The sequence below is a fragment of the Engraulis encrasicolus genome, chromosome 14, assembly GCF_034702125.1.
Source record: "Engraulis encrasicolus isolate BLACKSEA-1 chromosome 14, IST_EnEncr_1.0, whole genome shotgun sequence".
In the NCBI taxonomy this organism is placed as follows: Eukaryota; Metazoa; Chordata; class Actinopteri; order Clupeiformes; family Engraulidae; genus Engraulis; species Engraulis encrasicolus.
In genome coordinates this window covers 37718179-37737484 of record NC_085870.1, presented here as the reverse complement: position 1 = coordinate 37737484, position 19306 = coordinate 37718179, and the positions used below count along the sequence as shown (strand labels likewise).

The 19306-nt window shown below is 42.2% G+C and overlaps 1 protein-coding gene across 1 annotated transcript; it reads left to right on the top strand.

The window, feature by feature from the left end:
- Positions 1–1455: 1455 nt before the first annotated feature.
- On the top strand, positions 1456–19219 carry slc26a6l (solute carrier family 26 member 6, like). The gene is made up of 18 exons (XM_063215654.1): positions 1456–1569; positions 2219–2329; positions 7474–7643; positions 8418–8582; positions 9163–9315; positions 11370–11449; positions 11948–12095; positions 12675–12788; positions 13156–13233; positions 13392–13487; positions 13930–14036; positions 14155–14224; positions 14469–14561; positions 15397–15507; positions 16181–16648; positions 16913–16967; positions 17404–17555; positions 17804–19219. Exons 1-18 carry the CDS (start codon positions 1518–1520, stop codon positions 17825–17827), a joined length of 2247 nt encoding a protein of 748 aa, XP_063071724.1. The 5' UTR covers positions 1456–1517; the 3' UTR covers positions 17828–19219.
- The last annotated feature ends 87 nt before the right edge of the window (positions 19220–19306 follow it).

Here is a 19306-nt window from a genome sequence, read left to right as displayed (position 1 = left end):
ATACCAGTGTGCGGTGATTCATCCTTCATTTACTTAGATATTAATTGTTATTGTCAAAGATGTACATATTTTTTACTCAGTCAGTACTTGATTCACACTTTATTTGATATAATCTACATGATAGTGCCATGCAACCATCATAACAATGACACAACATGTCAGGAACATTAATTACACTTTTTTGTTGTTTATGACTGTTGTCATAATGTATCATTTGTTTTTTGGAATGTTAAGTTTCACCATTATTACAACTATGGCAAGCTGACATTATTAAACAATAGCTTTGTCATGACAGCTACAGTAGACTTAAGCCCAGAAAATGCAGCACATTTACAATATTTTCATGTCAACTTGATATTAACCAAGAAAATGTAACCACTTGTAATGACGACTAGACATTTGAAATGCAATGCGTGACTTGTATTGCCATCACAATATGACGTATTTGGTCTGGCTTATATTGGGCCTGAACAATTGACTGTCATGGCATAGTTTTAACTGTTGTGATATGAGTACTTTCTTTGGCAGGATATTGTCATGACAGCTTGACATAATTACTTAATTATTAGTGCACACGAACCTGTTCATACCTGGTCTTAATTGTCTTGGTTTGAGAAATGATGAGCTGAATATTTGGTTGTCATGACACCACTATTGGCCACTATTCTTGATCTCAATTACAGTGGTACAGTTTTGGCCTGTCACCAAGCTTTTCCAAACAACTACCTGTATAACACGCCTGGTTTCCTGACAAAGTCATAAAAACTTACCTTTGTCCTAAAGTAGGGTACCGGTACAGTAAACATCTACGATATTTCCTGAACATATCATGCAGAACCATTGCACTATCATGTGCAAAGTTAGAAAAAGATAAAAAAAGATAAAAAAGATGTTTTTGTCTTGGCAATGGTCCCTTTCTCTGAGAAATATGCTAGAAAAATATAGGACGCGGGAGGGGCACATATGGGCTACACTATGTGTCTGTCTCTCTCTCTCTCTCTCTCTCTCTCTCTCTCTCTCTCTCTCTCTCTCTATCTCTCTCTCTCTCTCTCTCTCTCTCTCTCTCTCTCTCTCTCTCTCTCTCTCTCTCTCTCTCTCTCTCTCACTGTCTCTCTCTCTGGGCTCTGCATTAAGTCATTCTCATTTTACGTGTCCCTTTGCTAATTACTGCAAAAGCAAACACATAAACTAGGTATGCCACTACTGCAGTAGCTGACATGTGTCATGTCATTCTTATGACAGTGACATGACACCCTTATGTAAACCATGTCAAATAATGTGTTACAGAAAAGACTGCAGTTACTTAAGAATATGTCTTCCCTTTTACTCTGTATCACAGTGGGGTATTTTTTAAACAGATTTCTTCAATTCAGACGTATAATTCTGAGTCTTTTTGTGGTTAATGCCACTATCGGCTTGGCACGTGTAGATGCAGTGTGGCAGGGGTGAAGAGGAAGGTGGTGAGTGTTCTCCCGGTGCTCTACTGGCTGCCTCGCTACTCCATCTGGGACTATGGCATGCCCGACATCGTCTCCGGCATCAGTGTTGGCATCATGCACCTTCCACAAGGTAATATGACTTGTGTGTTGTTGGCCATTGGTTTAGGTCTTTGTTTTGGGTTGTGCATCAGACAGAAAAAAAAACGATTAGTTCCATTATTAAGTTCTATTGTCATTCGTTAGAAGGCAGATTTTTTTTTCTACTGACATAAAGAGAGTCATTGCTTGACCTATACTGCCGTACGAATGCAAAGTGCAGTTACTGTATACATATTTGGTCCAAATTGAGTTTATACTGAAAATGGTCTTCACAACACCTCCTTTATCTTGTTACAAAGTCTTATTGTCTAAATGTGTCCCGCTTTAGAGATATTGCTGTGCCAAATTTGCAGTAACTGCAATATCCAACCTAATGCCAAAACTTTGAAAGCATTTTTCTCAGTTTCAGCGGTGCTGTAGTTACTGCACTTTGCCTTTGTTAGGCAGTATAGTAGAGTACAGTCACTTTATTGATCCCCGAGGGGAAATTCAGGTAGTAGCCTACATTCTGATTTGATTTTCTTACGTGCTTTATTTCCTGTCATTTTACTGCCTACTTTTATAGTACTTCTGTTCATGTGGCAAATAAAAGTCCTTGTAACCTTGTGTTGTTGTGCTGCATATTCCTGTTATTGTAAACTGTCTTAAAGTAAAAGCTAATCTATATGCGGGTATTGCAGGGATGGCCTATGCCCTTCTAGCCTCCTTACCTCCCGTCTACGGTCTCTACTCTTCCCTTTACCCGGCCCTGGTCTACTTCTTCTTTGGCACCTCCAGACATATCTCCATAGGTAGGACACATACTGTATGTTTCCATTGGGACCTGATGACTTGCTGTTGGAACTGATTTTTGTTTGCTTTAGGACTGTGTGAATGTTGACCTTTCAAAATTGAGTGACAATAATAAGACTTTTGGAATTCTCTTTTGATTGTATTTTTTGAAGTTTATTTTTCTCCTTTGACAGGTAGAAGGTCAAAATGTCATCCAACAGTTCTTATTTGTACCAATGGTCTTTTTTTGGCAATATTTATGATAACAGATTGTCTATAACCCCTTTGATGATACATCATTTGAATCCAGCATGTAGCATTTTCTTATTTTTTCAGTCTCACTTCTGCTATACGATACATTTCAGCTATAGACTAAAACGTGTTTCAACTATAGTCCATGCAATGCTACTTTTGCTAAATCCATCAACTAGTTTCCTTCTGATACAGTAGCCTACATCACACTGCTTTCAACCTTCTTTGACGGGGTCATGTCAGGGTCAGGGAGCCTTAGCAGGGTTGACCTTGGACACTTCACACTGGTTGTTCTGCATTAGCTTCTCAATACAAGCAAAGGCTGTGTTGGAATGTGTTCACAGGTCTCCTCGGTCATTTTACTCCAGCTGCTCTGCATTAGTTTGGGGTGTGTTGGAATGCGTGTCTTCACAGGGATCTTCACAGTGCTGAGTATAATAATGGGGAGTGTGATGAGGGCCAGAGAGTACTTGGGACTGAATACTTATCAATTTTAAATCGACTCTCTGAGTGTTCAATTAGCACTACATTTTCTACTATGTAGCTTCAGATTACCTGGTTTCATATAATAAGATACTGCCTTAGTTATGTCTTTAGTTCCACACAGTACATTGCAGTGTTACATTAACTCAACACATAGAGATTAAGAACAGCTATTGGGACCTGTTCTGTATTACCTTCCCTAACAAACTCTGTGTCTCTTGATGACTTAATTAATGTCTTAAATCATTTGTCTTGAAAGGAAGGAAGGTCCGCACACTGTTGCTGCTCCAGGTTTATTAACACAACGTTTCGACCATGCAGTCTGGTCTTCGTCAGGTGTATGTGAGTTTGTGTAACATGACAGTTCTTTTAAAGACTCTTGAAGGAAGAGGCGGGCGCAATGCGCCGTTGAGTGACATCTCCTCCAAGTGAGGTCATAGTTCAAAACACAAACAGAAAAAAGGGAATTACACAGAAACCCACATGTAAATAAAGAAAATTACATAAAGAGAAAAGAACACCACTCAATAGAAACAAAAATGACAAGTGCCCAAATGTACAGTGCGATCCATCACCAAAGACATGTCTCATGTCAAGTTATTCAATAAATATGTACAAAACAAAGGGGGATAATCCATAATGTACCAACGTCAGGATAAGTAGCCTATAAAAAAGGTTTTATATCGAAGTCTTCATTTAGCCCATGGGGTGACATAGTATTCAGCGCATATATGTGGTAAGTCTCACGTTGTAAAAGCAAACGGTCGTGATTGCCGCCTCTAGGAGGCCTCTCCACTTTTTCAATCCCCGTATATCTGAGTGTGCAGACATTATGGCCCGCTGCCAGGAAGTACGCTGCTACTGGGTTGCGTGTGTCACCGCATCGAATATTGCTCCGATGTTCCGAGATGCGTGTGCGTAATGGTCTACTCGTCTTACCACATACGCAAGGCCACACGGGGCATTTAAGTAAATAGACGACAAACGGAGTGTTGCAGTTGATGACACCCACGAATGTTTCAAAGTCTTGCCTGTGTGTGGATGTGTGTAATGTTCTGCTTCTCATTGTATAGCCACATTGTGCGCAGTTTGCCGCATTTGTAGTTACCATCGGGGATGTTAAATGGATTTTGTTTGTTCTCGTGGGTGTGAGATTTCACCAACTTGTCCCTTAAATTTGGGGCACGTCTGAAAACTACTGTCGGTGGGGCAGTGAAGATCCCTTTTAGTTTGGGGTCTGTCTCCACTACATGCCAGTGTTTCCGAATGATCTTTTTAAATTCAGATCCCAACGGTGAGTATTTGGTTATGCACAGTGTCGAATTTTGTTTCTGTGCTCGGCCAGATTTTGGGATTAAACATTCGTCTTGTGTGACATGGGCGAAGCGCTCGCTTGCTGCGTCAACCCATTGTTGTTTGTAGCCCCTTTCTTGGAACCTCTGGGATAGATCGGAGGCCTGTGACGCGTACCGTTGATCTGAACTACAGATGCGTCTGGCACGATGGAATTGACTAATTGGTAGGCTTTTAATAAGGTGACTGGGGTGGTAGCTGTCACCCCGGAGGATGGTATTTCGATCAGTTGGTTTTCGGAACAGATCAGTCTGCAGTTTAGCGCCGTCCCTAATGACAAGTACATCAAGAAAGCTAATCTGCGATTGGTCGAAGTCAAGCGTAAAACTCAGATGGTCATTCACAGAGTTGAGGTATTGATGAAACAGTCTTAAAGACCTCTCGTCACCTTTCCACAAAATAAAAACATCATCTATGAAGCGTTGGTACAGTAGGACGTTATTAAAATATGGATTCACTTCAGAGTCAAGTACAAAATTATTTTCAAAGAACCCCATGTATAAATTGGCATAGTTTGGAGCCATAGTGCTCCCCATTGCCGTCCCCTTAATCTGCAGGTAATATTCTTCTTTGAACAGAAAAAAATTAGAAGTTAGTACCACATGTGCAAGATCAAGTATACATTCAGTTTGGGGCCTACATGCATTAGTTCTCTGATCAAGAAAGTGCTTCATAGCCTCTATACCGCCATCATGAGGGATGTTTGTATAGAGGCTGGACACGTCAAAAGTTGCTAGTAAAATGTCAGAGTTGGGTAAGGTCATTGTTTTGAGTTTGTTAATAAAATCAATTGAATCCCTGATGTATGAGGGTAAAGAACAGACAATAGGTTTAATGCAGTGGTCGACAAAAAGTAGACACATTGGCAGTTAGAGACCCTATTCCGCTCACAATGGGCCTTCCAGGGAGAGGCGGTGTTTGCGACTTATGTACCTTCGGTAGAGTATAGAATACAGGAATGACTGGAAAATCGTTTTTCATAAAGCCAAATTCTTGTTTATTAATCTCTCCCTTATCCAACCAGGTCTGTAATTTGTCGTGGACTATGGACATATATTTTGTCGTAGGGTCACTGGGGAGTCTAGTGTAGAAATTACTGTCCCCAAGTTGTCGATGTATTTCTTTCTCGTAGTCAATAGTATTCTGCAAAATCAAAGCACCACCTTTATCCGCAGGGCGGATGACAACAGTTCTGTCATTGTTGAGCTCTGCCAGAGCTTCTCTCTCACTCTTAGGCATGTTATTATAGACCTTGTACTGTCGTTTGGACTTTAATGCAGTTTTAACATCATGTTCCACCAGGCGGCAATATGTGTCCAATGAGGCATTTCTATTCCTTGGTGGAATAAAGGTGGATTTGGGTCTAAGCAGTCCCTTCCCTGAAACACTGGAGGAAGCCTCTGGAGCACTGGTGGAAGCCTCTGGAATAGAGGTTGGAGTGCTCTCATTGGTGGTGGGAGGGTGAAGAGTGTTAGATGGTGTATTGTGGAACAATTCGCGCAGTCTTAGTTTTCTGAAGAATTTCTCGAAGTCAATCACAGTTTCAAAGTCATTTGTTGTTGTAGTAGGCGCAAAAGAAAGCCCTTTACTGAGTGCAGCAGTGCATAACTCAGTTAGAGGTTTGGAGGAAAAGTTCATTACCGTGTTCGGTGTCTGAGCGCATAGTTGAGACTTTCGTCTGATCCCCCTCCTGCAGCGTTTCTGCCGCGGAAGTTGTCTCGCCCGCGTCCACGTCCGCGTCCACGTCCGCGTCCGCGTCCGCGACCCCTGCCTCTGCCTCTGTGTTGTTGTTGGGGGGAGCGGTCTAAAAAACCGCTGCGGCTGTGGGAGTCAGAGTCCACTGAAGAGGAAGAAGGCCAGTCATCTTCATCGTGCGCCTGCTGCTGGAATCGGTCCTGCGATGGTGCTGCCTCGTCTTTGTTCTTCCTCCAGAAATAAACTCGCTGTTGTTGGTAGTCGTTGGTGTCTCTGGCGAACTTTCTCTTCTTAGTTGTCTTTTTCTCCAACAGAAGTTTTTCTTTAAATTGTTCAATGTCCTTCTTCAGGTTGTTCAGGTAACTTTTGTCTGTGATTTCAGTGTCCAATCGGTTGTTGATTTCCTGAATTTCTTCCCTGGTTTTGCGCAATTGTTCAGTTGTTTCTTGTATGGTTAAAGCCATTAAGTCCATCGAACATTTGTTGAGTATTTCGCACCAGCGATCAAGAAATTCTGGGTTGTTCATACCAAAGGCTGGTTTTTTTTGGAGTCTCAACCCCCTTGGGATGATCTTCTGTCGCACGTAGTCACTCATCCCAACGGCATGTAGGTATTGTCTGGTTTCTTTTAAGATGGCTTTTCTGAGCGATTTCCTCAGGTCATCAGTAACTGGATTCATTTGTGTGACGGTATCTCCATCAAAGAGGGAGTCCGTGAGTAAAATCCTTGAGTGATCTTCCGTAGTAAACTCGAATGTCTTTTGAAGGCCAGCCGGAATCTTTTCACTTTCACTTTGTACATATTTATTGAATAACTTGACATGAGACATGTCTTTGGTGATGGATCGCACTGTACATTTGGGCACTTGTCATTTTTGTTTCTATTGAGTGGTGTTCTTTTCTCTTTATGTAATTTTCTTTATTTACATGTGGGTTTCTGTGTAATTCCCTTTTTTCTGTTTGTGTTTTGAACTATGACCTCACTTGGAGGAGATGTCACTCAACGGCGCATTGCGCCCGCCTCTTCCTTCAAGAGTCTTTAAAAGAACTGTCATGTTACACAAACTCACATACACCTGACGAAGACCAGACTGCATGGTCGAAACGTTGTGTTAATAAACCTGGAGCAGCAACAGTGTGCGGACCTTCCTTCCTTTCATGTTTAATCGTGTTTAAGTCCGGCACCTGTCCAATCTGGATGTGCGCGCTCTCCAAAACGCTATCTTAAATCATTTGTCTCCCTTCTTTAACATATTTATTGCACTGGTTCTTGGTTAACAACATGGCCAGGTGTCTGAGCCAGGGTCAGGCTTGGACATATTTTACAGGCTTTTCTACATTATCCAAACAAACTGTGTGTTGTACTGTACCATGTTGACAGGCACCTTCACCGTGCTGAGCATCATGGTGGGCAGTGTGACCGAAGGCCTGGCTCCAGATGGCCGGGTAACCGCTAGCAACGGCTCGCTGACAGAGGATGAGGTCATGGCGAGGGAGCTGTACAAGGTGCAGGTGGCAGCCGCCACCACAGTACTGGCTGGACTCATACAGGTCTCTTTCACACACACACACACACACACACACACACACACACACACACACACACACACACACACACACACACACACACACACACACACACACACACACACACACACACACACAGTTGGTACACTTCTATGAAATAATGCCTTTTTTGTTTTTCTAAATTTGTTTATGTATTTGTATTTTTAGTTTTCATATACACACACCCACATACATGTGGCAGACAGTTTGCCCACATGCATCTTTTTAAACATATTCATTAAGTATTGTTCCTATGATTCATTTTTATTAAATGTGAACATTTTATGAAAAAGATTATTGGGTTAATATATTGCTCAAGTTAATGTTGTATGCATTATTATTGGTATCATTGGTATTTCATATACACAAGCCGTGATTAAATGCGCTGCAGCTGGGCAACAGATTAACCAGCCCAGGTGTTGGGCATTATGTCGTCACAGAAGATTTTCCCAAGAGAGTAAGGTGCTGTTTCCACGTAGCTGGATATTTTTTTAGCAGGGTATTTTTTTCTCCTGTTGAGGTGTAAACGCAACATGTGGATAAAAATAAATCCTCCATTGTTACATATGCGTTTCAGCCCCCTAAACAGGTTATTTTTTTCTCCTGCTTTTTATAACTGGATTTGAAATATCTGCTACGTGGAAACGGAAGGCCAAAACCAATGCAAAACCAATGCAACCAGGAGAAAAAAATATCCACGTATAAAAATATCCAGCTACGTGGAAACAGCACCTAATTTTGATCATGTGGTGCTTGCAGGTGGTGCTGGGGCTGGTGCAGTTTGGCTTCGTGGGTACGTACCTGTCAGAGCCGGTGGTGCGGGCCTACACCACTGCAGCCGCACTCCATGCGGTGGTGGCTCAGCTCAAGTACCTCTTCGGGACCTCACCCAAACGCTCCAGTGGGCCACTCGCACTCATCTATGTGAGGAGAACTTACACCTCGTTCACTTTGTCATAATGGTCACGGTTGAACACATTCACAGACGACTGAATTACACAGTGTTATATTACACTACACAGAACGGACACTTTTTCTCAAAGTGACCCACAAGAAAGGAAACAATTAATTACATCCATATATCATATATACAGAGTAGTATTACCAAGTAAGTACAGACACAAGTACAGACACAGATACAAGTCCAGTACAGACAGAGCTGTAAAGTGGAGGTGACCAGGGCTGGACTGGGGGGTAAATAGGGCCCGGGCACTTTTGGATTTAAGGGGGCCCCCTCATTATTATAAGTGCCAGAGAACTGACTCACCAGTGGGCCCCGCACCCTCGTGGGCCCCTATTGTCAGTAATGTAAAAAATAAAAAAAATGGGGGCCCACGATGGTGCAGGGCCCACCGGGAAATGCCCGCTATGCCAGATGGCCTGTCCAGCCCTGGAGGTGACCCAGGAAGTGACTTAGTACAGAGCCCCGCTAGAAAGAGACAGAAAGAGTCTGTATATTTTGCAAAATATGCCTCCATTTTCTAACATTAATATTGCTTTTCAGACCCTGGTGGACGTGTGCTTCTTGCTGCCTGAAACTCACCTCCCCACACTGCTGGTCAGTGGTGTTGCTATGGTGGTACTAATCTTTGCCAAGGAGCTGAATGCGGCCTTCAGGCACAAGCTGCCCGTGCCCGTCCCTGTGGAGCTCATCACTGTAAGCGACGCGTGAATGACACTTGGCATAGTTTCAAACAAGGCTTCACATTGGTTAGGTAGTCTATTCAGCTTGCTAGCATAGTTTATGGACTGACTGGAGACTGTAGGTGGTAAACTGAGATAAATTATATTACATCAATATCATACCTGCAAACTCGTCACCTTTTGGTGACAGTCACCTTTTTCCCGGCCAATTAGGTCATTCACGTGAATAGAAATAGAACCCCCGCTGTACACTGTCACCTTTTTTCCTTTGACGAGTTTGCAGGTCTGAATATAATATCCAAATGCATTGTATAATTTGTTGGTGTCCAATTTTTCCAAGATACCTTTTCCAAGATGCCTTCATACAGAAGCTGTGAGTGACACTTAGGACTTATGGTATGCTGTGGTGTTGATGTGTTGTGCTGTTGAGTTTCAATGGTTCTGTCGTATGTCAGATGTGGCTTATGCTGTAGTTTACTGTGATATTGATAAGTAGTGAAATATAGAGTATGGTGTATGCTATTGTGATGTGGTGCGCTGCCTGTGCACTGCTGTTTTATTTTACACTGTTGTGTTGTGTTGAGTTTTGTTTTGTGTTGTGTTGTGTTGCATTGCGTTGTGTTGTGTTGTGTTTTGTTGTGTTGTAGTATGGTGTAGAGTAGAGTAGTATGCTCAGCCTGTGTTGTGTTGTGTTGTGTTGTGTTGTGTTGTGTTGTGTTGTGTTGTGTTGTGTTGTGTTGTGTTGTGTTGTGTTGTGTTGTGTTGTGTTGTAGTATGGTGTAGAGTAGAGTAGTATGCTCAGCCTGTGTTGTGTTGTGTTGTGTTGTGTTGTGTTGTGTTGTGTTGTGTTGTGTTGTGTTGTGTTGTGTTGTGTTGTGTTGTGTTGTAGTATGGTGTAGAGTAGAGTAGTATGCTCAGCCTGTGTTGTGTTGTGTTGTGTTGTGTTGTGTTGTGTTGTGTTGTGTTGTGTTGTAGTATGGTGTAGAGTAGTATGCTCAGCCTGTGCTGTATTGTACTGTGTTGCGTTGCGTTGTGTGGCGTTGTGTTGTGTAGTGTTATGTTGTGTTATGTTGTAGTATATTGTACAGTAGTATGCTCAGCCTGTGTTATATTGTACTATGTTCCATTGCATTGTGTTGTGTTGTAGTATGGTGTGGTGTAGCGTAGCATGCTCAGCCTGTGTTGTGTTGTGTTGTGTTGTGTTGTGTTGTAGAGCAGAATAGTATGCTCAGCCTGTGTGCTGACTGCTGAGTCAGGTGTGTGCTGTGACCTCAGCCTGACCTTCACACCACCTCCGGGCTAATTGATGTTGATGAGTGGGGTTTGTGTGCTATACTATAGTGTGTGTATGCTGCTGAGTTGTGTGCTGTAGAGCAGTATGTTGTAGTGTTGTGTGCTGTGGCGTACTATGCTGCTCAGCCTGTGTGCTGACTGCTGAATCAGGTGTGTGCTGTGACCTCCTGCTGCCCCCCACATCACCTCTACCTCTACCCACACCACCTCCACACCACCTCCAGGCTAATTATCACTGGCACCAGGCAATGGCTCTGGCTTCTCATTTACCACATGCTTACCTGCATATGCTGAGCTAATGTGTGTGTGTGTGTGTGTGTGTGTGTGTGTGTGTGTGTGTGTGTGTGTGTGTGTGTGTGTGTGTGTGTGTGTGTGTGTGTGTGTGTGTGTGTGTGTGTGTGTGTGTGTGTGTGTGTGAGTGTGAGAGAGAGACAGTGTCTCTGTGTTTCTGATTTGGACGACACTGGCAAGTGTGCTTGTGTGTGTGTGTGCGCACTTGCCTGCGCATGTGTGTGTGTGTGTGTGTGTGAGAGAGAGAGAGAGAGTGTGTGTGACAGAGAGAGGGAGAGAGAGTTTTGTTTATTTGTGTGCACTGTGCATGCCTGTATGGGTGTTGTGTGTCATGATGACACATGTTGTGTTAGTTGCAGTGTCCAGTTTCAGTGTCAGTATGTGTATGTGCATTTGTCTGTGTGTTTTCTGTTTGCTTCGGGTTTGTATTATGTGTTGTTAGATTGCAGTCGAATTGAGTATACTGTGATTCTTTTTCATTAGATTGTGGCAGCCACTCTCATCTCGTCCTATGGAGAGCTGAGCAGCTACAAGGTGCCAGTGGTAGGGGAGATCCCCTGCGGGTAAGAGGATATCCCCCCCCCCACACACACACGCACACACACATACCACTACCCTCAAAAATATTTCACTTAAAGGGACAGAACATGGCTTGACAATATGCGACCACAGTTATTCTGATGTAGTTTGCAGATCTAATGTGTCTGTTTAATAAACACTTCCCTGTTGGGGGGCGCTATGGTATGTGCTTGCCCACCCACGGGGACCCTGGTTGGAGTCAGGCCGGGGTCATTTCCCGATCCTCCCCTGTCTCTCTGTCCCATTCGCTTCCTGTCACGATCTTCGACTGTCCTGTAAAAGGCATTAAAAAAGCCCCTAAAAGAATACTTAAAAAAACATCAACACTTCCCTGTTATTCCCTGTGTTATTGTTTTATTGATCTTGACTTCCCCATAACGCTTTATTTTTTCCCAGAGCAACTATAATCTACCACCATAAAATTATCATGTGGTGTTTCAATTCCTTGTCTTTCCTCATCTGTGTCACTGTCTCGGCTGCAGACTGAGTCCTCCGAGTGTTCCTGACTTCAGCATCTTTGGGGAGGTCATTGGCGATGCCTTTGCCATAGCTATTGTGGGCTACGCCATCTCCATCTCCCTGGGGAAAACCTTTGCCCTCAAGCATGGCTACAAAGTGGACAGCAATCAGGTATCTCAGAGCCATGCAGGGTGTGGATATGAGGTTACCCCTTTGAGGGCTGCTTGGGTCATATGGGTCAAAAAAATGTGTGCATCAGCTCTCTCAGCTTTCAAAACGCACAATACAAGGTATTCACCAGTGCAAGAACATGTCGATGCAAAATACAGTGGTACAGCATGCAAATTGACCTGTCACTGTTACACCACATGTATAATTCACATTGTGCAGCAGGACTAGTACCATTACACACATGTAGTGGTAGCAATATACTGCATTATGAATATGAGTCTTTGGGTCAATTCTAATGGCTGAAGTGCTGACTTAATGTTTGAGTTTGCTCAGCAGACTCAAAATCTAAGTACACAATCTGTTTTTTGCGCTATGGAAATAATTTGTCTGTATCATACAATGATATCCTGAATTATATCCACAATATGCAGCAGTGACTTTGCAAAAGTAGTCATAGAAAGCTGTCCGTGGCAAGAGATTTTTAGGGAAGTGCTGCCATAAGCAAATGTGAGCGTGACTGAGGCTTTGTTGACTGATTAACTGCTCCTCCATGCTCTCTGTGCTATTGTTGCGGTATAGGAGCTTGTGGCGCTGGGTCTGAGCAATGCTGTCGGGGGCTTTTTCCAGTGCTTTGCCGTCTGCCCCTCCATGTCACGCAGCCTCGTTCAGGAGAGCACAGGTGGCAAGACCCAGGTACCTACAGCATATGTTTGTGCTTCAACTGGAGTGAAGAGGATATCTGTGAATGCACATGCTGAAGTCCATTGATTGTTTGATTGATTGATTGATTGATTGATTTTATTTATTGACATTGTGCAAAGCATTAAATAGGTATACAAATAAATTAGTCATAAATATGTCTTGAAAACCTTGTACAACACGTCAAAAGGATAAAACAAAAAAGCTTGTTTCCATTGTGGTCCTTGTTTTTTTTTTTTTTTTGATTGATTTGCATCAGCATCCATCATTGCAGATGAGCAAAATGTCAGCTTTTTATTCAGTCACGGTGAAAATGAAACACTTTGACAGTGAGGCCTCCTCATCCCTTAATGCATTGCAGATGGCGGGGGTCTCCTCAGCTGTGATAGTGTTGGTGACAATCCTGAAGCTTGGACCTCTCTTTCAGGAACTGCCAAAGGTGAGGGGTCATCTGTGTGGCACATATCTCTTTAATAATGGGTTTGGATATTTGTTATACATTTGAAATATTTATACATATTTGAAATCCTGTGATGAAAAGGTATCTATAGATAAGGAGTGTGATAATATTTATTGTTATAATTTAATATCTTTCAGGCTGTCCTTGCTGCCATTGTCATCGTAAATCTCAAAGGGATGTTCAAGCAGCATTATGACATGGTGACACTGTGGAGAAGCAATAAGATTGACTGGGTGAGAGGGAGAGAGATTGTTTGCATGTAAAACTGCATTTGTAGTATGTAAAACACTGCATCCTGAATACTGGTCATGAGTGTGAGTTGTGTCCTTTGCTGCCATCTGTTGCTTCATAAAGAACAAAGTTGTGAAGAGAGTATTAGTATTGTTGAAATTATTATTAAAATTATCAGTCAGTGATTATCAAAATTCTTAATCAATGATGGGGAAAAATTGATTCATTAGTTACAGTCTAGTCCCAAGTATTCCAAATGGCCTTGTTTAGCGTGCCCAATTCAACTAGATGGTCATTCAAACAACCAATCACCTGGCTGAATTGGACAGGTAAAAGTAATTTGGAATATGTGACACTGAATTGTGTATAACTATGTACTAAGTAACTAATAAATACATTTTGCACATTCCTGTTATCAATTTACTGACTTGATCATGTCTGCAGTTGGTATGGCTGGTGACCTGGGTGTGCACACTGCTGTTGAATTTGGACATGGGCCTTGGAGCGTCCGTTGCCTTCGCCCTGTTGACTGTTGTCTTCAGGACGCAGCGGTAAGTTGTTTTGGTTCCTGATGGTCTTTCTTAATATCGTTTTACTACTCTGATAAGTGTTATCTAAATATTTTCCAGGTTAATCCTTTCAGCATGTCTCCTTTCTGTGTCCATGCAGGCCAAAATATTCTGTGTTGGGCCGTGTTCCTGGGACTGAGCTCTATGTGGACATAGAGACACACAGAGGGGTAAGAGAGACAGACTGAAGATTGTAGCTGTACCATGAACTTTGGAATGCTCTTCCACTCAGTTATAAAATAAACACAAATATGTTATTGTAGATCAAAGCACAAGGAAGTGGCAAGTATAGTGGTGATAAATGCTGTAATGCGGAAAAGCGATGTCTGTTGAATGAATTTCATGATCTTAATATAATCCATCTGATTTTATGATCAGCATGAGTAATCCATCTGCTGGGTGTCTTCTGAACAGGCGAGAGAGGTCCCGGGTGTCACCATTTTCCACTCCTCAGCCACTGTGTATTTCGCCAATGCTGAGCTTTACCTGGAAGCCCTAAAGGAGAAGGTGAGAAACCATTGCAATTGCATACATCATTGCAACACCATACAACATCAATTGCATACATCATCGCAACACCATACAACATCAATTGCATACATCATCACTTTGACATCATCACCTGATGTCAAAGGAACACACCACAATTTTGGGGAAAGCAGTTAATTTTCCAACTGCATTAGAGTTAAACCGTTGAGTTTTGCTACTCTGGTTTACTTCCAGATCTAGCAGTGAAACTAGATATTATCTTAGATCTTGTACTGCTTAATACTTTCCTGCCGTAATTAAGCCTCTCAATCAATCACAAAGCATTTATTCTCTGCTCACCTCTCTGCAGTCAGAAATTTGTTTTCTCGCTCGCACCCACCACTTCCTCGTTCACATCCCTTGTTCGATTCATCAGTTTCCGCTCAGACCTTGCCCATATCTGCGGGTGCAGATTCTGCCCGAGCTCTCAGTGGTGCCCCGTACTCCCGACCTCGAGAATGTTTGTTTACCACATAGACATTTCTTGGGCTTGGCAGTACTACAGCACCATGGCCAGCGATCTTGCCCAATACGCTGCCTAATCCAACTAATCTCAACTTCTGGAGTGCAGTGGTCTGTGCGGACCCCGTGAAGCACTTTGATGATTGGTCCACCGAGTGGACAGCAATTCTCCGACGAGAAGCGCACGGTCACGAGAAGCCCGCGTTGTCCAGCGAGAATGAAGATGCATGCATACATGCTTAATCCAGATTTCAGATGAACTAATGAATAAGCCATTGGTTTTCACTACATCATTTTGAAAGCTTTAATTATAAACATAAACATTATATTGATAATTTTCCTCTTCTTGTAGTGTGGTCTGGATATCGGTAAGATGATCACCTATAAGCGGAGACAGGAGGCCAAGCAGAAGCGCAGGGACAGGAGAGCCAGAAGGCGGGCCAGACGTCAGGCCAAGAGACGGGTATGTTTACCTTTATAACAGTATTTTTCATTAACAGCTTGTACACAAAAATGTTATTTATGTTTATATTTATGTTATTTATGTTATTTATATAGCCTTATTATCATCGACTTTCAAATCTCTTCAAGACTTGGTCTGACCAAGAACATAACAATTCACATTTCCCAAACACCATTTCCCAAATGGCCTCCCTTGGTTTACTGGTACTAATGATTGTTTGCTTCCCAACGAAGTGGGAGGAGTTCCAGTATTTGAGGGAACTCCGAAAGTACTTGCATTGGTCTTGACCTGACAAGCTGTTGCGTCACTAGGAGGGCCCACAATTCACAACTACCTCTCAAGCAAAACCTTTCTCAGCCTTAATACTTTTTGTAAACCAATACACACAATTATCCGCCTATACACACCGGTTTTAATATCATTGGAAATGTGTGGTGTGAGACAAGTGCATGCTTTTGAAAAGCATGTTAGAAGTATTGAAAACTGTTACATTTTGGTAAAGTGAAAAACGTTTTGCATTTTTTTGTAAGCAGTAGTTGAATTAGTGTGCAGCGTTTTGTCTTTTTTTATTCTGTTCTATTCTCTCTGCCCTGGCACTGTACACTTGTCCATTGATGGATTGATAAAATAATGTCCTGTATCGCTCATCCTTTTATTCATTCATGTGAATTAGCAACTGCTTATCAGAGCAGCTTCTCGGCGAGAAGTGTTTTCAGTGGAAGAGGAGGCCAACCGCTGGAAGGAGGCAAGCCAAGGGAAGAAGCCTGAAACTGCATCGCCGCCTACATTAGTGGTGGAGGACTTCAGCATGCGGCCGCGAGAGAACAGCACAGTATTGGTCATGCCCGAGTCTCCCAGCAAGGGCAGCTGGGTCTACCTGAAGGGCACAGATCGAGATAGCGACACTCAAGAAGAGGACACGGCCACTCTAGATGGCGATGACACTGCCACTCTAGACGGAGATACTTTGGATGGTGACACCATGACGCTGGATGGTGACACCATGACAGTGGACTCTTGCAGCATGGAGATGGTTTCTCTGGGATCACTGGGCAAGTGGACCTGGGACATCCACTCCATCATTCTTGACCTTTCCACTGCCAATTTTATTGACACAGTGGCCATAAAATTAATGAGAAATGTAAGTAAACAATGGCTACGTTTACATTACGTTTTTAAATCAGAATTAATAATTCTGTGTAACATAACGTTTTCAATGAGGAGTTAATTCGGAATTAAATGTCTCATGTAAATGAAGCCAATGAGAGCTCATCTTTATTTTTTGCGTTATTTATTTTATTTTGTTTGATATACGTAGATAGTGGGGGTCTTATAGGTTTTAGAGACTTAGTTTCAAGAGTCTGAGTTTCTTCTTCATATATTCCTTATCCTTTCATCCTTCCAGGTTGTTAAAGATTTTGGGGAGATTGACATTCATGTTTACATTGCTGGGTGCCAGGGTAAGTGAAGACAAAGTGTAGTGTTCCTCAAACATTTTCCACCACCACTTGAATCTCACACTGTACTGTAGGCCTACATACAGTACCCTCTCTTTCTGAGTAAGAATAAGAAACATTGTTGTCCACACGTGGAAACAAGATAATTATTGTCCACAAGCGGAAAACAAGTGATTTTACCATAGTGCAAAACCACAATAGAGTTTCACAAGCATCACACCAGCGCCCCAACCATCACACACAATCAACCACAAGCACAGCATTTTACATAAAACTTCTGCTTGTAATTCATCTGTCAGACATGTCTGTCGATTCTTTGTGATTAGTCGGGAAGTCCTATTTTTCCAACCTCACAAAGGCACATCATATTTGGTCCTTTAGTCTTTGTTAACAACCCATACAATATCTCTTCTGCTCCACGTCATGTGATGTGCTGTAGCTACTGTGGTGGAGGACCTGGAGCTGGGTGGGTTCTTCTCTGACGCCATCAGCAAAGGACGCCTCTTTGCCACCGTCCATGACGCTGTCCTCTACTGCACCAACAGCAGGAAAGGAAGTTACGCAAGCCCTTCCAGTTATGATTGCTCACTGGTAAGCTGAGAGCTGCATTTGACTGACTTTCAGTACCACTGGATAGATGACCCCCCCCCCCCCCCCCGTAAAATGATTGCTGTTTTCATAAACAAGTACTTAGTTAGCTGTGACTGGAGTTGTCATTGATGTTTGGGTACAGTTGCAGTATTTTGCGACATGCTCCATGATGACCATTTCATCTTTGTGGTCTAGCTCTCTTTGTGTTTTTTTTTCTTCTCCTCTTTCATTATTGACTCTCTTCGCAGGAAATAAATGGCACCAGGCTCTGAAATGGACTCTGAAAATAGCCTAGCAGGGCATGCAAAGGCAGCCAGCCTCCTAAAGGACCCTGTGGAGTGGAACATTGGAGTCAGGACAGGTCACTCTCTTGTCTGGATGGGTTAGGATCTACTATCTATCCTCTAGACACAGACATGCAATTGGGAATATGCATCTCTACACTACAATGCATCTCTAGAGTACAATGTTTTTTTGCACATTGCAAGTTGTACAAAAAGCATACCAATGATGTTTGTAAAAAAAAGAAGTGAATCTGTGGCACATGCTGTAAAAAAAAAAGAAAGAAAAATAATACTTGTTAGCGTTGCTTGTTAACCTAACAAGTCACAATGTACATACGGTAGACTTTATTGGTACTTTTTATATTTCAGTGTTTTTCTTAAATTGCAATGCACCTTGAATTTTGCAACCTAACGATTGTAACAGTTGCAAAGTGTTTTGAATTTGTACCTTAATTACCTAGCAAATGAAGAGATGGATCGCACTCAGGTTCTTCTTTTCTATTTTTTAATTTTTTACATAGCTGCAATCCGCCTCTTCCTTTGTTGAGTTTATTCAACTTGGAGACACACCACACAGAAGAGCGCGGTCTATCAACTACTACCTAAATTACCTAACAAATATTTCAACACAGGTAGCAGCATACTACAAGGTGGCTGATGGATACTTGAAGTTCATTTTTGTATACAGTTCAATTTCTCTCTGGTGTGCATTAACAATGTTACATAATTGATTCATGGTTTGTGGAAACAAGTTGCATTGTAGCAGAAGTAAACTGCCGTACACAACAAGAACGCAGTAACTGCATATCTGGTCGAAATTGAGTTTAGATCGGAAATTGGCATTAAAATACCTCCTTTGTCGTGTGTCAAAAAACTGTGGTCCAACATTGTCCCGTTTCAAATAAAAATCATGTTGAAAGGGCAAAAACTACAAAAAAGAAAGCTAGCTGCTACTGCAGTGTTACATCTTATAAGCCAAAAACGCAGTAAGTCGCGTGTAGTTACTGCAATTTCCATTGAAGCAGTGGTTTGGGAGTAGGCAGTAATACATGTCAAGAACGCAGTAACTCAATTTTTGTGGTTAAAAGACACGTGCATGTTGTTTTTGCAGGTTTTTTGTGTGTGCATAAATTTCTATCCTACAAAAATATTACATGGAAGTGTCACCACCACTTTACCGACAACACAGTTGTCTAGCCAAAAAGGAGCCTTTTTTTTCTCAGTTTGCCAGGAATCGGAGTTACTACGTTGTTGTTTTGTACGGCAGTATAGTAAGACTATAAATCATGTACTATTACACCGTATTGTAATTACTCATACTGCTGCATAACATTGATTATGTAATAATCAGATAGAATAAAATAATGAGATAACAATTACAACAGATGTTGAAAAACACATTGCCATGTCTATAATAATGACACTGTTTAATTTACAAATCTCAAATGTAGCAGGTGCAATAAGGCA

Excerpts from the sequence above, each read along its gene's own strand:
- slc26a6l (XM_063215654.1), top strand. The coding sequence starts at position 1,518 with ATGCCCGACATCGTCTCCGGCATCAGTGTTGGCATCATGCACCTTCCA. Across the intron at positions 16,649-16,912 it reads CCATAAAATTAATGAGAAAT|GTTGTTAAAGATTTTGGGGA; the intron begins GTAAGTAAACAA and ends TCATCCTTCCAG. Across the intron at positions 16,968-17,403 it reads TTACATTGCTGGGTGCCAGG|CTACTGTGGTGGAGGACCTG; the intron begins GTAAGTGAAGAC and ends GATGTGCTGTAG.